The 17,210-nt window shown below is 40.9% G+C and overlaps 1 protein-coding gene across 1 annotated transcript in view; it reads left to right on the top strand.

Moving 5' to 3' along the window:
* Positions 1 to 15,750, top strand: part of LOC139914564 (phospholipid-transporting ATPase ABCA1) — a 146,421-nt gene extending 130,671 nt beyond the window's left edge. The window contains exons 48-49 of the mRNA XM_071902919.2: positions 8,997 to 9,240; positions 15,625 to 15,750. Coding sequence (XP_071759020.2) covers positions 8,997 to 9,240; positions 15,625 to 15,750 — 370 coding nt within the window. The remainder of the gene's footprint in view (positions 1 to 8,996; positions 9,241 to 15,624) is intronic.
* The last annotated feature ends 1,460 nt before the right edge of the window (positions 15,751 to 17,210 follow it).

Raw genomic sequence — 17,210 nt, 5'->3', positions numbered from 1 at the left:
TAATGAAAATGAGGAGGAGAGAGCTGCAGAGATGACATACTGTAGCAGTGGCTGCACCGCTTGAGGACAAGGATGATAGCCCATGCTGTGTTGATTTGCCGTATCATATCTCTACTGTAAAATGTTGTGAAAGGATTAGTTGCGATGACGACGTGATGCAATCATGACTCTAAACCTAGTCCATTTATTTTTTGCTCTAAGGCATATACAACCTCAAGATGCAATGAGCTTTAGTTTTATCAGGCACCTGTCAAAAGTGGAAGGTTAATGACTTGTTACAAGCATGCATTTATCCCATACAGGGCAGGCTCTATTCAAGATATCCAAGCATTTCCCCAACTTTCACAGCCAGAGTTTGTTTGAGTAGTTCGAGACAGACTGTATCAAAGATGAAAGAGCTTGTTTTGTCGCGAATACAAAGAGGCAGAATAAAAATGATGAATATGAAAGAAAGATATGCCTCCCACTGCGCCGCCTGAAGCCACTGTGTAGTGGCAGAAAGATTGAAAAAAGAAATATAAGGTAGACGGGGAGAGAGAATGAGAGGAAGCTAATTGATAAGCCCTTTTACCGTCACTGACAAGCAGCATTTCATTACCCATGTACGCCCCAAACCCTTTCGCCACAATGCTTCCTGGCGTTATTGGATTTTTGTAAAATGTTTTTGCATCTTGGCTGAGCTTGGCGGCCCTTGGATAAAGCACAATTCCTGAGCCGGCAGCCACAGTAAACAGGAGGGGATTATCGTCATAGTCTTGATTGGATGATGAATTGAGCTTGATGTCTGGGGATGGTTGTGATGTCATGGAAGTGGTGTCTGCTTACAGACTGGGTAGTCAGTTGCATTTTATAAAAGGCATCAAAGAATTGTGGCCATACCTAATATAAGATGTGTCCCATACTGCGGATGTGGTTACATTTGTCTTTTCAATGCAGCATTTGCAACCGGATACACCAGATTGGAACACAGCCACAGACACTTGAATGTGAATTCTGTGCTTGCATCTGAGATCGGATTTTATGTTTCCACGCGATATTAAAGTCACCCTCTCTTCTCTCATTCCCTCACTGTGTCTAAGTTGTTATTTATTCACATTTGCGGTAGTAATAGTTGGGCCTGCAGCAGGCTCGCATTGTTGAGGAGAGAGCAGTGGGGATGGGCACTTTACGGAGGCATCATGTCCCTCAGCGACGGTTGTGCATCGGGTAATGTGGGCCCGAGAACGCAGCCAACACTGTTATGCCACTGGGTCTTGTCTGATATGCAGTGGCTACAGAAGTTTTGTATGTGGAAGAACACTTTTAAGCTTGTCTGTTCCCAGCTACATGACCATCTACTACGGCCAGCACACCCACCTGCGGGCATTTGTGTCTGTGAGCAAAAGAGTTGCTGTGACACTGTGGCGGTTTGCCACAGGCTCATGCTACTGAGATGTGGCCACTTGTTTGGTTTAAGCAAAACCTCGGTACGAATGGTAGTTCACGAGGTGGCGGAGGCCCTCCACGTTGCGTAGACGTTACGTTTGCTTCCCCAAGAGAGAATGGCTCCATGATTTGAAGAGAAAGGACTCCCCCCGTGTGCCGGAACTGTTGATGGCTCACATACAACCATCGTCTCCCCAAATGAAGATGCCAGGAAGGGATTGCATTCGTGGGTGTTATAGGCAGTGGTTGACCATCTCTCCTGTTAAGAATAACACCCATATAGTTGGTGATTACTTTTCAAGATAATGTGTGAGAAGCCCAATTATTTACAATTCTGTCCCATTTGCAAAACCCCAATGCTGTTGAAGGTTGCCAGTCTCCACATTGCCTTAAAAATTTGCAAAGCCAAGACTATACAACAGGCCTGGTCTTATTAATACACCACTTATTAATACACCACTATTTACTGATGTTTGGTGAGTCCGATCCATTATGCTAATGACTGTCACTCTGCTATACAAATTCCTGTAATTATAAACCATAGACACAGACCCCATAATCTCCCTGTAACATACAGGAATCTAAACAATTTATTACTGGTTCGGACTCCAATTATCAGTCCAATTATCAGTCCCCCACAAAGCCATGCACCTCGAACAATAAAAATGGCTTTATTGAACGTCAGGTCGCTAACGAATAAGTCATTTTTAGTTAATGATCTTATAAGTACCCATAACCTAGACTTCACCCTACTGACCGAGACCTGGCTGGATAGAAATGGCGCAGTCGCGCTCATTGAGACTGCACCTCCTAACTTCAACTTCATCCATACCACTAGATCTGCTAAGAGAATTCACGTCTTTTGAATACCTTGCTGTATCTATACACTGTAATGCTACGATTTTAGTAATTACTGTCTATCGGCCACCAAAATCTAAATGTGGCTTTCTTGATGAATTTTCTGAGCTACTGTCCAAGGTCTCCACTGACTACGATTGTTTAATTATCTCAGGTGATTTTAATATTCATGTTGACAATCAAACAGACCCCGATGCTAGAAACTTAATTAGCCTACTGGAGGCATTTAACCTCACTCAGCATGTTTCTGGACCCACCCACAATAAGGGGCATACTCTGGACTTGGTCATATCAAAAGGACTTAATATTACCGTACCCTGTGTCATGGATGTTGCTATCTCAGATCACTGTTGCATATTTTTTGATGTGTCTGCTTTTCCTGTACAACAGAAGAGTACTCGAACAATCAAAAAACGTACCATTGATAATAATACAATTGAGACCTTTAAGAAAACTGTAAATGAGTTATCGTTGTTCATGGCATCACCAACTGAGGATCTTGTGAACAACTTCAACTCAAAAATACGAAATATCATTGACAACATTGCACCTGTTAAAACTAAAAACATAAAAAAACAAAAAGCCCCCTGGAGAAATGGAGTGGTTGTTAGGCAGTTTAAGAGAAAGTGTCGCCAGGCAGAACGACAGTGGAGAAAGACAAAACTTCAGGTTCACTATGAAATCTACAAGGATAGACTGAATGACTACAACAAAAAAATTAAACAGGCCAGACAGTCCTTCTTCTCCAAAATCATTAATGAAAATATCAACAATAGTAAAGTGCTCTTCTCTACTGTTGATCGATTTATTAATCCACCATCTCCAACCCCATCAGAGATGCTGTCCACTGAAAAATGTGAGCAATTCGCCACATTCTTCAATAACAAAATTATTGCCATCAGACGTTCTGTCTGATGGCAATAATTTTGTTATTGAAGAATGTGGCGAATTAGTGCCTCAAGATCTATAAATGAACCTACCCTCCAGTTCTCCAGGAATATTACTTGTGCCATGTCTCACTTTGACCCTCTAGACCTAAAAAAAACTAGACAATATTGTTGGGCAGCTCAGGTCCTCCACCTGCTGCTTGGATCCTCTCCCTACCACATTTTTTAAAACTGTTTTTAACTGCTTAGCACCTGAGGTATTAGAAAATAAAAAAACAGTTATTGCTAACTATAGGCCCATCTCCAACTTACCATTCCTCAGCAAAATACTTGAAAAAACAGTTTATTCTCAGCTTAATAACTATCTAACATCAAACAGCCTTCTAGACACTTATCAATCAGGTTTTCGATCTCACCATAGCACAGAAACAGCACTTATCAAAGTTGTGAACGATCTGCATATAAACACAGACTCTAATAAACTATCTGTTCTTGTGCTCCTGGATCTCAGTGACACTGTTGACCATGATATTTTACTAGAGAGGTTAGAAAAATGGGTCGGCCTATCCGGCCCAGTTCTGAACTGGTTCAGAACCTACCTACAGGACAGGCAGTTCTTTGTGTCCATTGGAGACTTTGCCTTAGACAGAGTGGGTATTACATGTGGAGTACCCCAAGGTTCGATTCTTGGACCACTACAATTTAATCTCTATATGCCCCCACTCGCACATGTTATACAGAAACACAAAATAAATTACCATAATTATGCAGATGATTCACAACTGTACATATCCCTATCTCATGATGACCTAGATCCCATACATTCCCTAACTCAATGTATTGATGATATTAATCTATGGATGTCAGAGAACTTTTTACAACTGAACAAAGACAAAACAGAAATACTCATCTTTGGTGCAAAGGCTCAGAGACAGAAAATTGCAGCTCATCTCAGTTCTCTGTCTCTGGAGAGCAAAAGTGAAGCTAGAAATCTGGGTGTAATCATAGACGGCGATCTAAATTTTAAGAGCCATATCAATCAACTCACAAGATCAGCCTTCTACCATCTAAAAAACATTTCAAAACTAAGGGGCTTTCTATCAAAATCAGACTCTGAGAAATTAATCCATGCATTGATAACAAGTAGACTAGACTACTGTAATGGTCTTTTCACCGGCCTCCCAAAATCAGCTGTGCGGCGACTACAGTTAATTCAAAATGCGGCTGCACGCGTTCTCACCGGAACTAAAAAGTCTGAACACATTACACCTGTTCTTAGATCTCTGCATTGGCTCCCCGTCAAAACTAGAATCGATTTTAAAATTCTGCTACTTGTTTACAAAGCTCTAAATGGCCTTACACCTCAGTATATAAAAGACATGCTAATTAGATACAAACCAGCAAGAACTCTCAGGTCCACAGGCAGTGGTCTTTTAACCATCCCTCGTACTAACTCTAAAGCAGGGGATGCTGCCTTTTGTATTTATGCCCCAAGTAGATGGAACGCCCTGCCTGAGGACCTGAGAGAGGCCCCCACACTGAACACTTTCAAAAGCAGGTTAAAAACCTTACTTTTCACAACAGTCTATGGCTATGTTCTTAGTGTGTGTGTGTGCGTGTGTGTGTGTGTGTGTGTGTGTGTGTGTGTGTGTGTGTGTGTGTGTGTGCGCGCGTGTGTGGGCATTGACATTTGCATATTCTCCACTGATTCTTGTATAACTGCACTAACACCTGTTTATCTTCTGCACTTGCACTTCTATGATTGTGTTGCGATTGTATTGTCTTTTTATGTAAAGCACATTGTGTTGCCCTGTGTATGAAATGTGCTGTATAAATAAAATTTGACTTGACTTGGCTTATTATACTATTTGCCCCACTATTCTGGTTTTAAAGCACAAAAAAAACAAACTTGTGTGATCTCCCATGTCTACAACTTTACTAACATCAACATCATTTAGCCCAGCAGTGTCCATGCTGTTTTGCATACCTCCAGGGTCTTCAAGCATGCAGAGCACAGTGATCTTTCCCCATTGCTTAATATTTCCAAGTGTTTAACTGTAATGTCCAGTTATTTATTGTCGTTATACTTTTGCTTCACACTAGAAACCACAAATGCTTTAAAATCCATTTAAGGATATTAAACGGCCTTACACAATGAAAATGTACTTATGAATATAGCAAATTAACCAAGGAGCCCATGGGCCTTGTGAAAGCACAAGTCCTATAATTTCATTGCTCATTATAGTCCTTATATGCCCATTTTCATAAGCTAATATGAATGATATACTCACATATTGTCCATTATTAGGATAACAATCCCAAAGCTTGAATGTTAATGAAAACAGCTTTACAAACAAGGACAAAGCAATGCTACTGTTGTGTCACACTATTTGTTTTGTGTTATACCAGGGTACCAGTCATTGATGGGACCCCTGTGCCACTGATGATCCTTAGTGATTCTGCTTATCCTCTGCACTCATGGTTGATGAAGTCTTATAAAGACAATAGACGCCTGACAGATCGATAGCATTATTTCAAGGCAAGGTTGAGAAGGGCTCAGGTCAGTGTTGAGTTTACCTTTGGACAGCTCCAGTGCTGTTGGCGGTGAAGTGCCTATATGTTAATACATACAGGTAACCATAACTGTGTAAGCATGCTGTGTACTCCATAATACTGTACATGTGCAGACCCCTTTCCAGCGAGACATGCACTGACAGTCTGCATCAGCCAACAGTGCATATGGTTTGTGATCATGCTGACTGGACATGGATGGTAAATAAATGTAAATAGTTAACATGATAACTTTGTATTTGTTGCAGTTAAAGTGAGCTTCATAAATTCTGCCAGTGACTGTTGATGTTTTGCTACTGTATGAATGGGCAGTAGAGGCACAATCATCAGATCCTCAGATAGGCTTGGTTGTGGAAGGGTAGGACATTGTGGAAAAAACAAGCAGATGGGACCACATTCTGCAGAGCATACCCAACACCAAAACCAATCTGTTTTAGTTGAAGATGAATTAACATTAGATAACTTTAGCTAGTTGGGCTAGCTACCTGTGCCATCACCAAGGTGCTTTGCCACATGCAAAACTACAGATGTCTAGAGAATTGTCCATTGATTTATTGTCTGTAGCGAGTGTTTTAGCATTTTATTTGCTAGTGAACACCAGCAATATACCCATGTATACACCCCAAAATAACAAGCCTCTTTGGTACCCAAGCTAGTAAACGTATTAACCTAACAATTCTCACCTTCTTTATCTTGGCTTCTAGCAGCAGCTTGTTCTCCAGTCTCTTCCCCACCTTTATCCTCCCTACTGGGGACACTGCCCACGTCAATCTTTCGTTTAGTAGTAGGATAGTCGCCAAGCACCTGGTCCATTTCAGCATAAAATGGGCAAACAGTCCGGTTGTTGCTGCTCTTATTGCATGCATCCTTTACATTCCTGTATGTTGTTTTGAGATGTTTTATTTTTCTTTGGCATTGCAGCCAAGTCTGTGTATAATCCTCCGGTGTCAGCAGAACTCCATGACTTGCTCTTCTCTATCTTTTGCCAGTACCAGTTGGGAAATTCTTGTGGCAGGAATTAGCCAGGAGACAGAGGTCATGGTCATGCCACTTAAAGATGTGGTGTGGCTCATCGGCGCATAACACAAGAAAAAATACGACTGGGGAGCGTTCAGACCTGCCAGTTAATGCGTCCTGGCATGATCGGGAAAATAAAAGTCACATTGAGAAGACAACCGCAGCCTCTGTCGCGGCATGGGAATGAGTACTAAGTAGGCATCTCCAAATACTATCTGTGACAAAGCACACTCACACAAATTATGCAGAGTAACTGAATTTGGACTCTTTATTGAGGCGCTGTGGCTCCTCAACTTCAAGCAGTCGTCTTGTAACTAAAGGGACTTTGGCACCCATGGGGCCCATTCATTCTGCTTCTCAGCACAGCTTGAGCTTCACTTCCTCTCTCACTCCCTATGGGATAGTGGAGGCCTGCAGTTTATTCACCATATCTCTAATTGCTACTATGGGAGCCTCTGACTCTCCTTGCATGTAGCTCTGTACTGGCCCACAATGGACATTTCCATGAGTAAATCTAACATTAGGGAATTAATTAGGCAGAAAACAACGGGTCATAAGAGTGCTAACGACAAAATAACAAGGCAAAGCAGTCTTATTTGGTGCTCACTAGACGTAGCATACAACCAGGAAGATGCAGAATGCTAATTAGCTTGAGAGCTTAGCTATGGCCCATTTCAGCACTGACAATAGTACTTTATGTCCAGGATATGGTTCATGTTGTACAGTTATGTCAGTTGGGTACGCTGACACATTTTTAAAAACTCTTTGGCTGTTCAGTAAGAGTAACTTTCCAGCCAGAAAGCAAGCACTGCACTTGATAAGAACCACTCATCATATACTGCAAGTAATTAATGTGCTGATTGTCACAGAATATTTTTTTGTTTTGCACAATTTTGTAAGAAAAGACAGTTTTCATGCTCACATAATAATGATTCTGCAGTTACTTAGGACACCTCATGATGCTTGTAGATACTTATTCCGCTTGTCCTAGTTATCTTAACATTATGGAATTATATGTGAAATCATGATGTTCTAGTAATAATGGGCTGCATCCTGGACATTTGTAGCACAGTTCAAATTTGCAATAAATCTTCGCAAGTGGGAGATGAGGGAAAAGGAGAGATGGAAGAGGGGACTGGAGGAGATTTTATTTGGGCAGCAGCTAGCAAGTTGCTTGTGCCGGTGGAGTCACGCTGCTCTTGCTCTCGTATGCTTTGTGACTCACCTGCTCCTCCAGCTCACCGTGCCCGGGAGCCTTAAGGTGGCTGGGGAAATTAAGACCAATTATACATTCTCCTCCCTTTTTCATTTGCTTCCCCCCTCTTCTCTCTTTCCTCCAATACAGCGCCCTGTTATGCAAGCTCATGCTGACACTATGCCATGACCACATACCAGAGAGGACAAATTAGAAGTGCATTATATAGGTAGTCAGCAGTGAGCACTTTGAGGAAGATGATGAAGATGGACAAGGGGGAAATGGTAACAAAGTCCTCTGAGAAGCAAAGATGAGGATACATCTTCAAAAACAAGGAAGCGAGCGCATATCACTCCGGTTTTAGCTACATTGCACTGGCTCCCAGTGTCCTTTAGAATCGATTTTAACCTCCTTTTACTGGTATACAAAGCTCTTAATGGCTTAGGACCGGCCTACATTACAGAATCCCTGCTGCTCTATATTCATTCAAGAGCCCTCAGGTCTTCTACAGCTGGTTTGTTAGAAGTACAATACCCCACTCAAAAGAAGATAGGGGATGCAGCCTTTTTTAACCATGTTCCTGAACTGTGGAACACCCTGCCACAGAATATTAGAGAGGCGGGTTCTGTAAGCATTTTCAAGGGACTACTAAAAACTCATCTTTTCAAACTCATTTTAACTGTTTAATTTGATTGTGTTCTTTTACTGCAGTTCACTTTGTCTATTTATTTGCATATTCTTATCTTTCTATTTTTACTTGATTTGATTATTTTAATGCAATGCATTTTGCTTGTTCTTATATTTATATATATATATAAATATACAGTATATAAGAAGTGCAGGAAGTTGAAGTGCAGGATTGATTGTTGTATCACTCCTTATGACCACAGAAACGCACTAACTTCATACAACTTGTCTTTTCTACAAATTGTGTGTCTGTGTGTGTGTGTGTGCGAGTGTGTGTACATGTGACCATATGTATGCATACTTGCTTTCACATCTTTTTTATGCACTTGATGCTGAACTGTGGATCCCTGTTCCAGGTTTGGTGACGGCTACACAGTGATTGTGAGAGTTGGTGGGTCTCCTCCCGCCTTGGTGCCGGTGGAAGACTTCGTCCAGCAGTCCTTCCCAGGCAGCATCCTAAAGGAGAAGCACCACAACACACTGCAATATCAGCTCCCATACACAGAAGGGGCTTTGGCCAGCATCTTCAGCCAGTTCACCAGCCATCAGCAGAGGCTAGGCGTGGAGGACTACTCCGTGTCCCAGACCACTCTGGACCAGGTAAGGCCTTCAGATTGGATTAGCACTAGCACTTTTTCCCATGAACCTACTGAGCTTTACATTCGTCTTTGCTACTTTGTGTCTGAACCATGAAGCATTTAATTTTTGATTCCTCACTTATGTGAGGAAATTGCAAGAACAAACAAAAGTGTTTTGATTTCATTTGTTATAAAAAGCCCTGTGTGCCTAAATCTAAGTAAAACCCCATACTAAAACACAGCAGAAGGAGCAAAGGAGCAAAAACAAAAATCCAAGCACAGCCTGAGCTGTTAAACACAGGGTAAATGTTGACATGAAAAAGGACGTTTCTGGTTTCCCTTGGTTATTGCTAATCTGACCTGTAAAAATGGAATGAGTCAGTCTAACTCATAATTTCCGAAAGTATGTTCCATTTTAAAGGCACAGACTAGTTGATGACACATTTCCCTTGATCCATATGTGGTATTTTCAATTTTCAATTCCGGATACCCTTGGGATCCTGTGTGTTAAGTTGTTCTGTATTGTAAGACAGATGTGGGGTTGTGCAGTAATTTCTGCGGTAATGCTTGATAGGAAAACAATAGGCTGTGGTAATCTGTGGCAAAAGCTGGACCATTTACCTCCTGATTTGACTTCTGACTTGGGCTTCATTTAGGGAGACCAGAACTTGCCCCATATTTTTCTCCAGCTCAATTTAAGAGATCATTAGGTCCTCAATCAGTGCATTCAGCTTTTTTAGTGCTCACAGTTACAAAAGTCTGCACAGTCCAGGATAAGATTTAATGAATTATTGGTGCCTACACAGTGAAGATCTTCTCTCATTAGGCTGCTGTCTGACTGACCAATGAGGCCTACACCGCATATGTGTAGCCGAGATAGTTCAACAGCCACGGTCTCGGTATCGATCCACAATCTAGACCGAGACCTTTTATAAGTAACTCCCCTAGCCAAGGCATTTTTTTATATTCCAGCCTAAATGTACTGGCTAGAAACCCTGATTGGTGAGATAAACTGAGCCCTGCATGTTGTGGACTGGCATCACCTTGTGTTTTCCAAACGGCCCTGGAGACCTGATGCAATCAGGCCCTCTGAGGTGAGTCTGAGTGTGCCTGGTCCCACAAGCTCACCATTAGCTCAGCAGCAGATGACCGGGTGGGAGGTGAGGACACCCTCTGAGGGGTCCGGAAAGGTCATCGGTCCACTCCTCCATGGGGAGAAAAGAGCCTCTCCTTGGATAAAAATCTACCACTTATTCTCCAGACAGAGATAGGTGGAAGGGTGTGTGTGTGTGTGTGTGTGTGTGTGTGTGTGTGTATGAGTGACTGAGTGCATGTCTGTGCATTCATGTGTGCTTGTCTGTGCATTCATCTGTATTGTGGTAAAACAGAGTATGTGAACCCAACTGCAAAAACTGTAGTTTTCTTTGTCTTATTTTAAATCAAAATGATGATAATGTGTGGGTGTGTGTGTGTGTGTGTGTGTGTGTGTGTGTGTGTATGTGTGTGTGTGTGTATGTGAGTGTTAAACATTTCAATATCTACATTTTCCCCTTATGGAAAACCCCCAGTTCAGCAATAGCTAAAACCATTACTTCAGTGAAATATGCCCTTTAGGGGTTAATTAGACTCCCACAGCGACTGGAAAAAAATCTTTGAAACGTTTCATGTTTGGCTTTAGTATATAGTAATATACTGTATAGTCACATATGGTTTCTCCTATGGATGTCAGCGGGTTTTCAGCAGAACCCGGGTTCTGCTTCACAGATCTCCTGTAAAGTGAAACAAATTTCTCACCCAATGACTGACGATTTTCACATGTTCTAGCTGACTTGGGCGTCAAGTCAGTGATCAAGCCAACATTGTTTCTCTATGGTAGCTGTTGCAATGTGATGATCAAATATCTTATTCATTCATGGACTAGATACATTTGGTCTTGCCATGTCAGAAAGAGAGACAGAAAAAGAGATGTGTGCTCGTGTGTGTGAAAATTGAGGCCACAGTACTAGCCCTTATCTTGCATTATTTCTATTTTTACTTTTTTATTAAAAGGCAACTTGTCCCAAATTGTGCAATGGTCAATATTTACCAGATCAGAGGCAGTAAATAAATCATACTTAGAGCAGGAGGTCAGAGCGTTAAAACACAGAGGGGAGGACTGGAGAACCTGTGGAGACCCAGACAGTCACCTTTCAGCTGGTGATTTATAGAGAGAAGACTTGACCTATAGTATAAGACACGGCTTGCACTACAATTAATATTGATCCTTGCAGCCTGCAGCTCGGCCGTTAATTCTGATGGCCGAGACAGTGCAGAGGGAGCATTTGAAAGGAAAATGTGACTTTCTAAACTGTCATTCTAAGGGACTGTGTGGTAGTATTAGAAGTATTTGCTTTGCTTTGTTTGTGGAGAATGTTATGGATTCAGTACATTGATTCAACCCTTGTCACTACTATTCCACCAAAGCTGACCTTTAAGAACCATAATACACTGTGTGTATTCCCAATTATTGTTGTTGAAGAATAGGACAGTGTGTGCTGATGGAAAATGTACAAAAGAAAAGGGTTTCATATGTTTTTTATTGTTCAAAAAGTGACTCAAAAAGAATAACCAATATTTAGGTGTATTTAATTTACTACCACCACAGTGAATTCTTGTATGTATCTTGTCAACTTTTTAGTTTCGTTATCCTCATGACTTATTAGTATTGCTATCATTATTAAAGGAATGTTAAGTAATATATGACTTCTACGGGACCAGCTCCACCCCCCTCATCCCCTTGAGTATAGTTATACTGTCACAATACAGACAAGTAAGCTAGCTTTTGAAATTAGAGCAGAGATCCATCAGAAACGTCTAGTGTAGAGGTGATATATCATGATGCCAAATACTGTAATAATAATACGGCTTTGTCATTTGCTTTTTTGGCTTGAGAACGAGGCTTTTTATCTTTCGTAGCTGTAATGTCCTGCGATGCTGGTCACTCATAGCACTGTCCTCCATCGCTGAGCTGTTGAAAATGTGAGCAGGTGAGGGGGGGTGGGGGGGGTTCTTGAAACTGCAGTGGGGGGAGCTTTTGTTCCAAAAGGTAGAGTACAGGCCAGAAAGTGAGTTTTGAAAGCCAGAAATCTCAGCACCTGGCAAAGTAACTGTTGAGTCATTGCTATTGATCAACAACACTATCAATCCCTTGCAGATTTATTAGGGGCATTTTATGCAATGGGGCAGTAAAAACCTTACTTATTCCTCATTTTATAGTTTAAGAATATATTCATATATACATAAAATCTTTTTTTTTTTTCTCCATGTTATTGATTTTTTTTATTGGTAAATGGGGAGGCTGTTGTATGAGCCCCGTCAGTTTCTCTCAAATCTTCACTCTACTAAACTAAACTAAACTAAAGTAACAGACGAAGAGAAGTGAGATCTTCCACTTCTGAAGAACCTTTGAAAGACATGAGAACATGTGTGAACATGGCTGAGCATGGACATGGCATGTATTTAAAAACAGCCCTTGTGCATTCTGCAGGGACTCCATGATACACTGCAGAGGTTAATTGGTCGATTCAACGTCCTTCCCCTCCTCTGTTCTGCCTCAACGGGCATCTAATAAACACCCAAATGCACCCTCTGTAATGTAATTAATGCCTGTATCCATCTGTTATTAAGGAAATGCCATTCAGCAGCACTGGTGCATGAAGTTCAGGTTATGAATGGATGGTTGGCTAAACACACAAAGTGTACATGATGGAGAAAATCACAACATTGGTAAAGCAAAGGGATGAGTGTAACATGGTCGACTCAGTGGAAGCTATACGGTATCGTTTATAAATCTCTATCAATCATATTCGGATTCTTCCAGAGACGTAAAGTATGAACAGTATTTCTAAATCCTAATCCAAAGCTATGTAGTCTTGACTCAGTATTGCAAAGTGTGTGCAGCCGCCAAGGCCAGATATTTCCATCCATAGGAAATGCTGTACGTGCCTCAGCATATCAAGCCAGCATCAGCCAGTGGCAGGGTCAGAGGCCGGGAGGGAGGGGTGGGGGAGTGTATTTTTTGCTACTGTCATTTTTATCCTCTTACTTCTTCTCCCCCGATAAGATGCTTTGACAACTGTGACCTTGATACAGACAGCTGATGGCCTGACATCACACAAACAGAAGCATTCTCTATCTGGTCTGCTTTTCCCCACAACCGCAACGAGCTAACAACTCCATAAGCTGACACTTCCCAGCTTGCTGCTGCTTGCTTGGTCCATGTACATAGATATGTTCCCAAATTCAAGTAAAATGATAGTTGAGCAAACAAAGTTATGTTTTTTTTAGCAGAAAGCTGCTACCAGTAGGATTTGAAACTTGAAGAGTTTGGCGACCCCTTGAGTCCCTTAGTGGTTTTGTTTTACATCACCGTGACAAAGATGACTTGCCACTTTCTCTACTTCTCACCTCGTATTGAGTGATGCTCGCTCGCCCAGTGTTACAGTTTTGCAGTGTGTGTGTTTGCAACTGCATTGGCTAATGTATGCATGACAAAAAACATACCCAATGCTGTTTACCCAATGCTAAGGAAACTGAATATAGCAAACCTACCAGAGTGTAGCGGTATAGTAGAGTGGCTCTATTCTTCTTGACAATAACTTCTCTTGACTCCCTGGTTATGCTGATTATGACTGTAGTAACCTAAATTACAGCAACAGTTGCTGCACACCTAGCTAGGTGCTGTGGGACTGGACAGCGTCTGGACTATGTATTGTGAGGCAGTCCTCTTCCTGTTTTGGTTGAAGCCCCTCCTTTGTGCCATAAGTCAAGCCTGCACATTTTGTGGGAAACCATATCCAGGGAGACAAAGAATAAACACAGAAAACAACTGAAAAAGAATAAACCAGTTTTCACAGTAATGGCCTCATTTTTCTACAGCCATTACACTATGGTATTAAAATTAATTTGAGAATGATATATTGAGGTTAATATTGTACACTCAGGGGATTTAAGTTTCAGCTTGTGCTTTTAATTAGAAATATATAAAGCTTGTTATTCTACCTTGGAGTGGACTGAGTCAAATTTGGGGAATATTGGTTGTGATGATCTGCCATCTGATAAGAGTTACTGAAGGGAAGCTAACTGCCGTTTGATAACTGGAGGAAATTGCATCACTATTTTTCAGCTAGACATTTTGAAGGGAATGGAACCATTGAACCCAGGTTTCTCTACAAATAGCCTGTTGCACCACTTTCTAAACTCTTCCTTTCACCAAAAAGTCGAGGAATACATTTGAAATGGATTTTTTTTATCTTAGATATCACACACCTCCCTGTCCATGTTTTCACAACCAAAGATGTAGTGTATGACACAGTGAATACATCCTGAGAAATTGGCAAACCACTCCCTTTGTTCAAAAAATGGAATTTCCCTCTGCTAGAAAGACTTTTGTGCTTTATCTAAGTTAAAAGGCCATAGATTTAATTCAGCTGGTTAATTAAAAACACAACAGTCACAGAGCATGAAAGGCTGGGAGGATGGGGATGAGGATGGGAGGATAGATCTTTATTACTCTATGTCTTTATTATCTGGGCTTCCCAAAGACAAATAAAAGAGAAATGCATCTAAGCCTGAAAGTCTACTATATGTTTATATGTTCCATCCCATTTAATTTATGGTCTAACAATTGAGAAAGATTTACTTCATAGGACTGGCTAATGGATAAGGCGGGGAATAATAACAGCCTCTCAGTTTAAGTTTTTTTTTCCCACTGTATAAGACCGAATATAGAGAGTTTGACTAGTTTCTGATGGAATTGGTCTGGATTTTTTTTTTTCCATTGGGACTCCCAATAGAAACTAGTAATTCCCATATGCTTTTATATTCGCACAGCCACTGAAAATATTTTAATGAAAAAGCAATGCTCTTATCATTTTATTTGATCCTCATTGTTGCTTTTCTTGTTGAATGAAAACGTTTTCTTTTTTTTTTTTGCCTAGCTTTCCCCACATCAGACGGCAAACAATACGAGAATAAAACGTCTGGAGTACAGTGATGTTTACAACACAGTGAAATACACAAGCGCTTTTTATGAACATTTTAGGATTGATTTCCTCTGACATTAAATGGGGCATCACAGAGAGAAGAATGATTGTTTTATTGTCTTTCTCAGCTGGTCAAAGATGTCAAACTGACATTCACTGTGTGAGGCCAGACTCTTTTACTTGATGCTTCACAGCCCTTGTCTGGCAACTCATTCCCATCCACCCTGTTGTCAGCACCACTATCTCTGTGTGTTTTGGAGAGTGGGTGGTGCAGAGCAGAATCAAGATGGGTAGCCAAGGAATCCAAAGGCCCTTCTGTATGTATTATATGTTTAATTTAAGTTGACAAGTACCATCTTCTCTCTCCCCCATTCGTACTCCAGGTCTTTGTGAACTTTGCGAGGCACCAGCATGACGAGGACTCTCAGGCTTACGAAAACCCAGTGGACACCTCAGATGAGCTGCCAATGCGGTCTGTGAGAAGCTCGCAAGAAGCAGAGAATGTTTAAGGGCCAAACGATCCTCCTCAAAAGCATCACAACACACACAACACTTGGTATACCTCACGCTTGAACTTTGATTAGATTTTTACATTTTTACACATTGTTTACATTTGCCACGAGTCATAATGATTGTATGTTTTATCACTTTGCAAAAGAAAAAAAATCCTGGAAACATGTATTTTGGTGTGGAGTGATTGTTGACTTGAGATGGGTGTGATCAGGTACAATATTGGGCTAACTACTGAAAACAAATGTTGGTTTACAAATGTTGACCTTAGATATAACAAATCAAGGATAAAGTTAAGTTTTTAGTGATCTCAAATCAAGCAGCCCAGTGAGCTAATATAAGAATCTTTCCTCAACACAAATGCCATAAGATGTAGCACTGAACTCTGGTGTCAAAGGTCAACACCTTTTGAGTAACGACTGGTGACATTATATGAAAGGTGTATGAAGGAAACTGTAAGCTGAAAGTTGAACTGTTCAAAACATACATGGGATCTTGCTCAGGTTACTCTGTAAAGTCAATATATCAAAGTGCCTTATTTGCAATATAATGACACAAGTGTAGGCTGTTATGTTATACAAGTATATACTGCATGTACTGGATAGCTTGTGTCGTCATGACAATATCTCTCAGGAATGTTGTACATGCAAAATGTGAAGAGATATTTATACCTACATTCTTATTGTTTGTTTTCGACATTCATTAGACTGTATATCTGTGTATGACTACATCGAGAGAGAACACAGATAGTTGCCGTGCTAACAATGAAATCCAAGAGCTCTTTTGTTATGCAGCTTACATTACTTGGTACTTAGCTCTGTACTCAGAATGTAAATAACTCCTCACTTTGCCCCTCGCAGGCTTTGTGGTTTACTTTCGGAGCTTGACATAATTTGTATGCTGCGCAAAGTCCTCATATCACTATCTTGTTCATTGCAAAGAATAATGAATCCTATTTGTACTGAATATTGCTTTATACCAAGACCAGTGATTAAACATTTGCACAAATTGTCATGTGACTCAGAGTTTAATGTTTGTACATTGCTGTATTTGTTCAGCGATTCACTGGGTCCCTGTTTAAAAGTCACTTTGAGTGACTTGCTCAACTTCCTACATTCTGCATGCTGTTTGATTATCTTGTTCTTTCTTTCACTCTTTCATGTCTCCCACCACTTCAGTCGCGCTATTAGTCTCAGCTTTCGGTTGCGGGCTCATCTTTGTTGAGTCTCTCACATGTGAGCCCCTTTAACAGAAACCATGGGAAGCCAGACTACAAATTGCATCCACAATGGGTGAGACAGTCCATCTCATATTTAGTAGAGTGGGCCTTTCTCGAAGGGGAAGGAACACTTTGTCTGCCAGATGCCTAAGAATGAATTCATTTTCTTGTCAAACTCTCACACAGGCTCATTTAGTTTGATTTATCTTACTGTTTTCTTCTGCTTTCCTTTTATTCATT

This window comes from Centroberyx gerrardi, chromosome 23, assembly GCF_048128805.1.
Source record: "Centroberyx gerrardi isolate f3 chromosome 23, fCenGer3.hap1.cur.20231027, whole genome shotgun sequence".
Classification (NCBI taxonomy): Eukaryota; Metazoa; Chordata; class Actinopteri; order Beryciformes; family Berycidae; genus Centroberyx; species Centroberyx gerrardi.
Note: the sequence above shows the minus strand (reverse complement) of the source record. Positions and strands in the feature narration are given on the sequence as shown.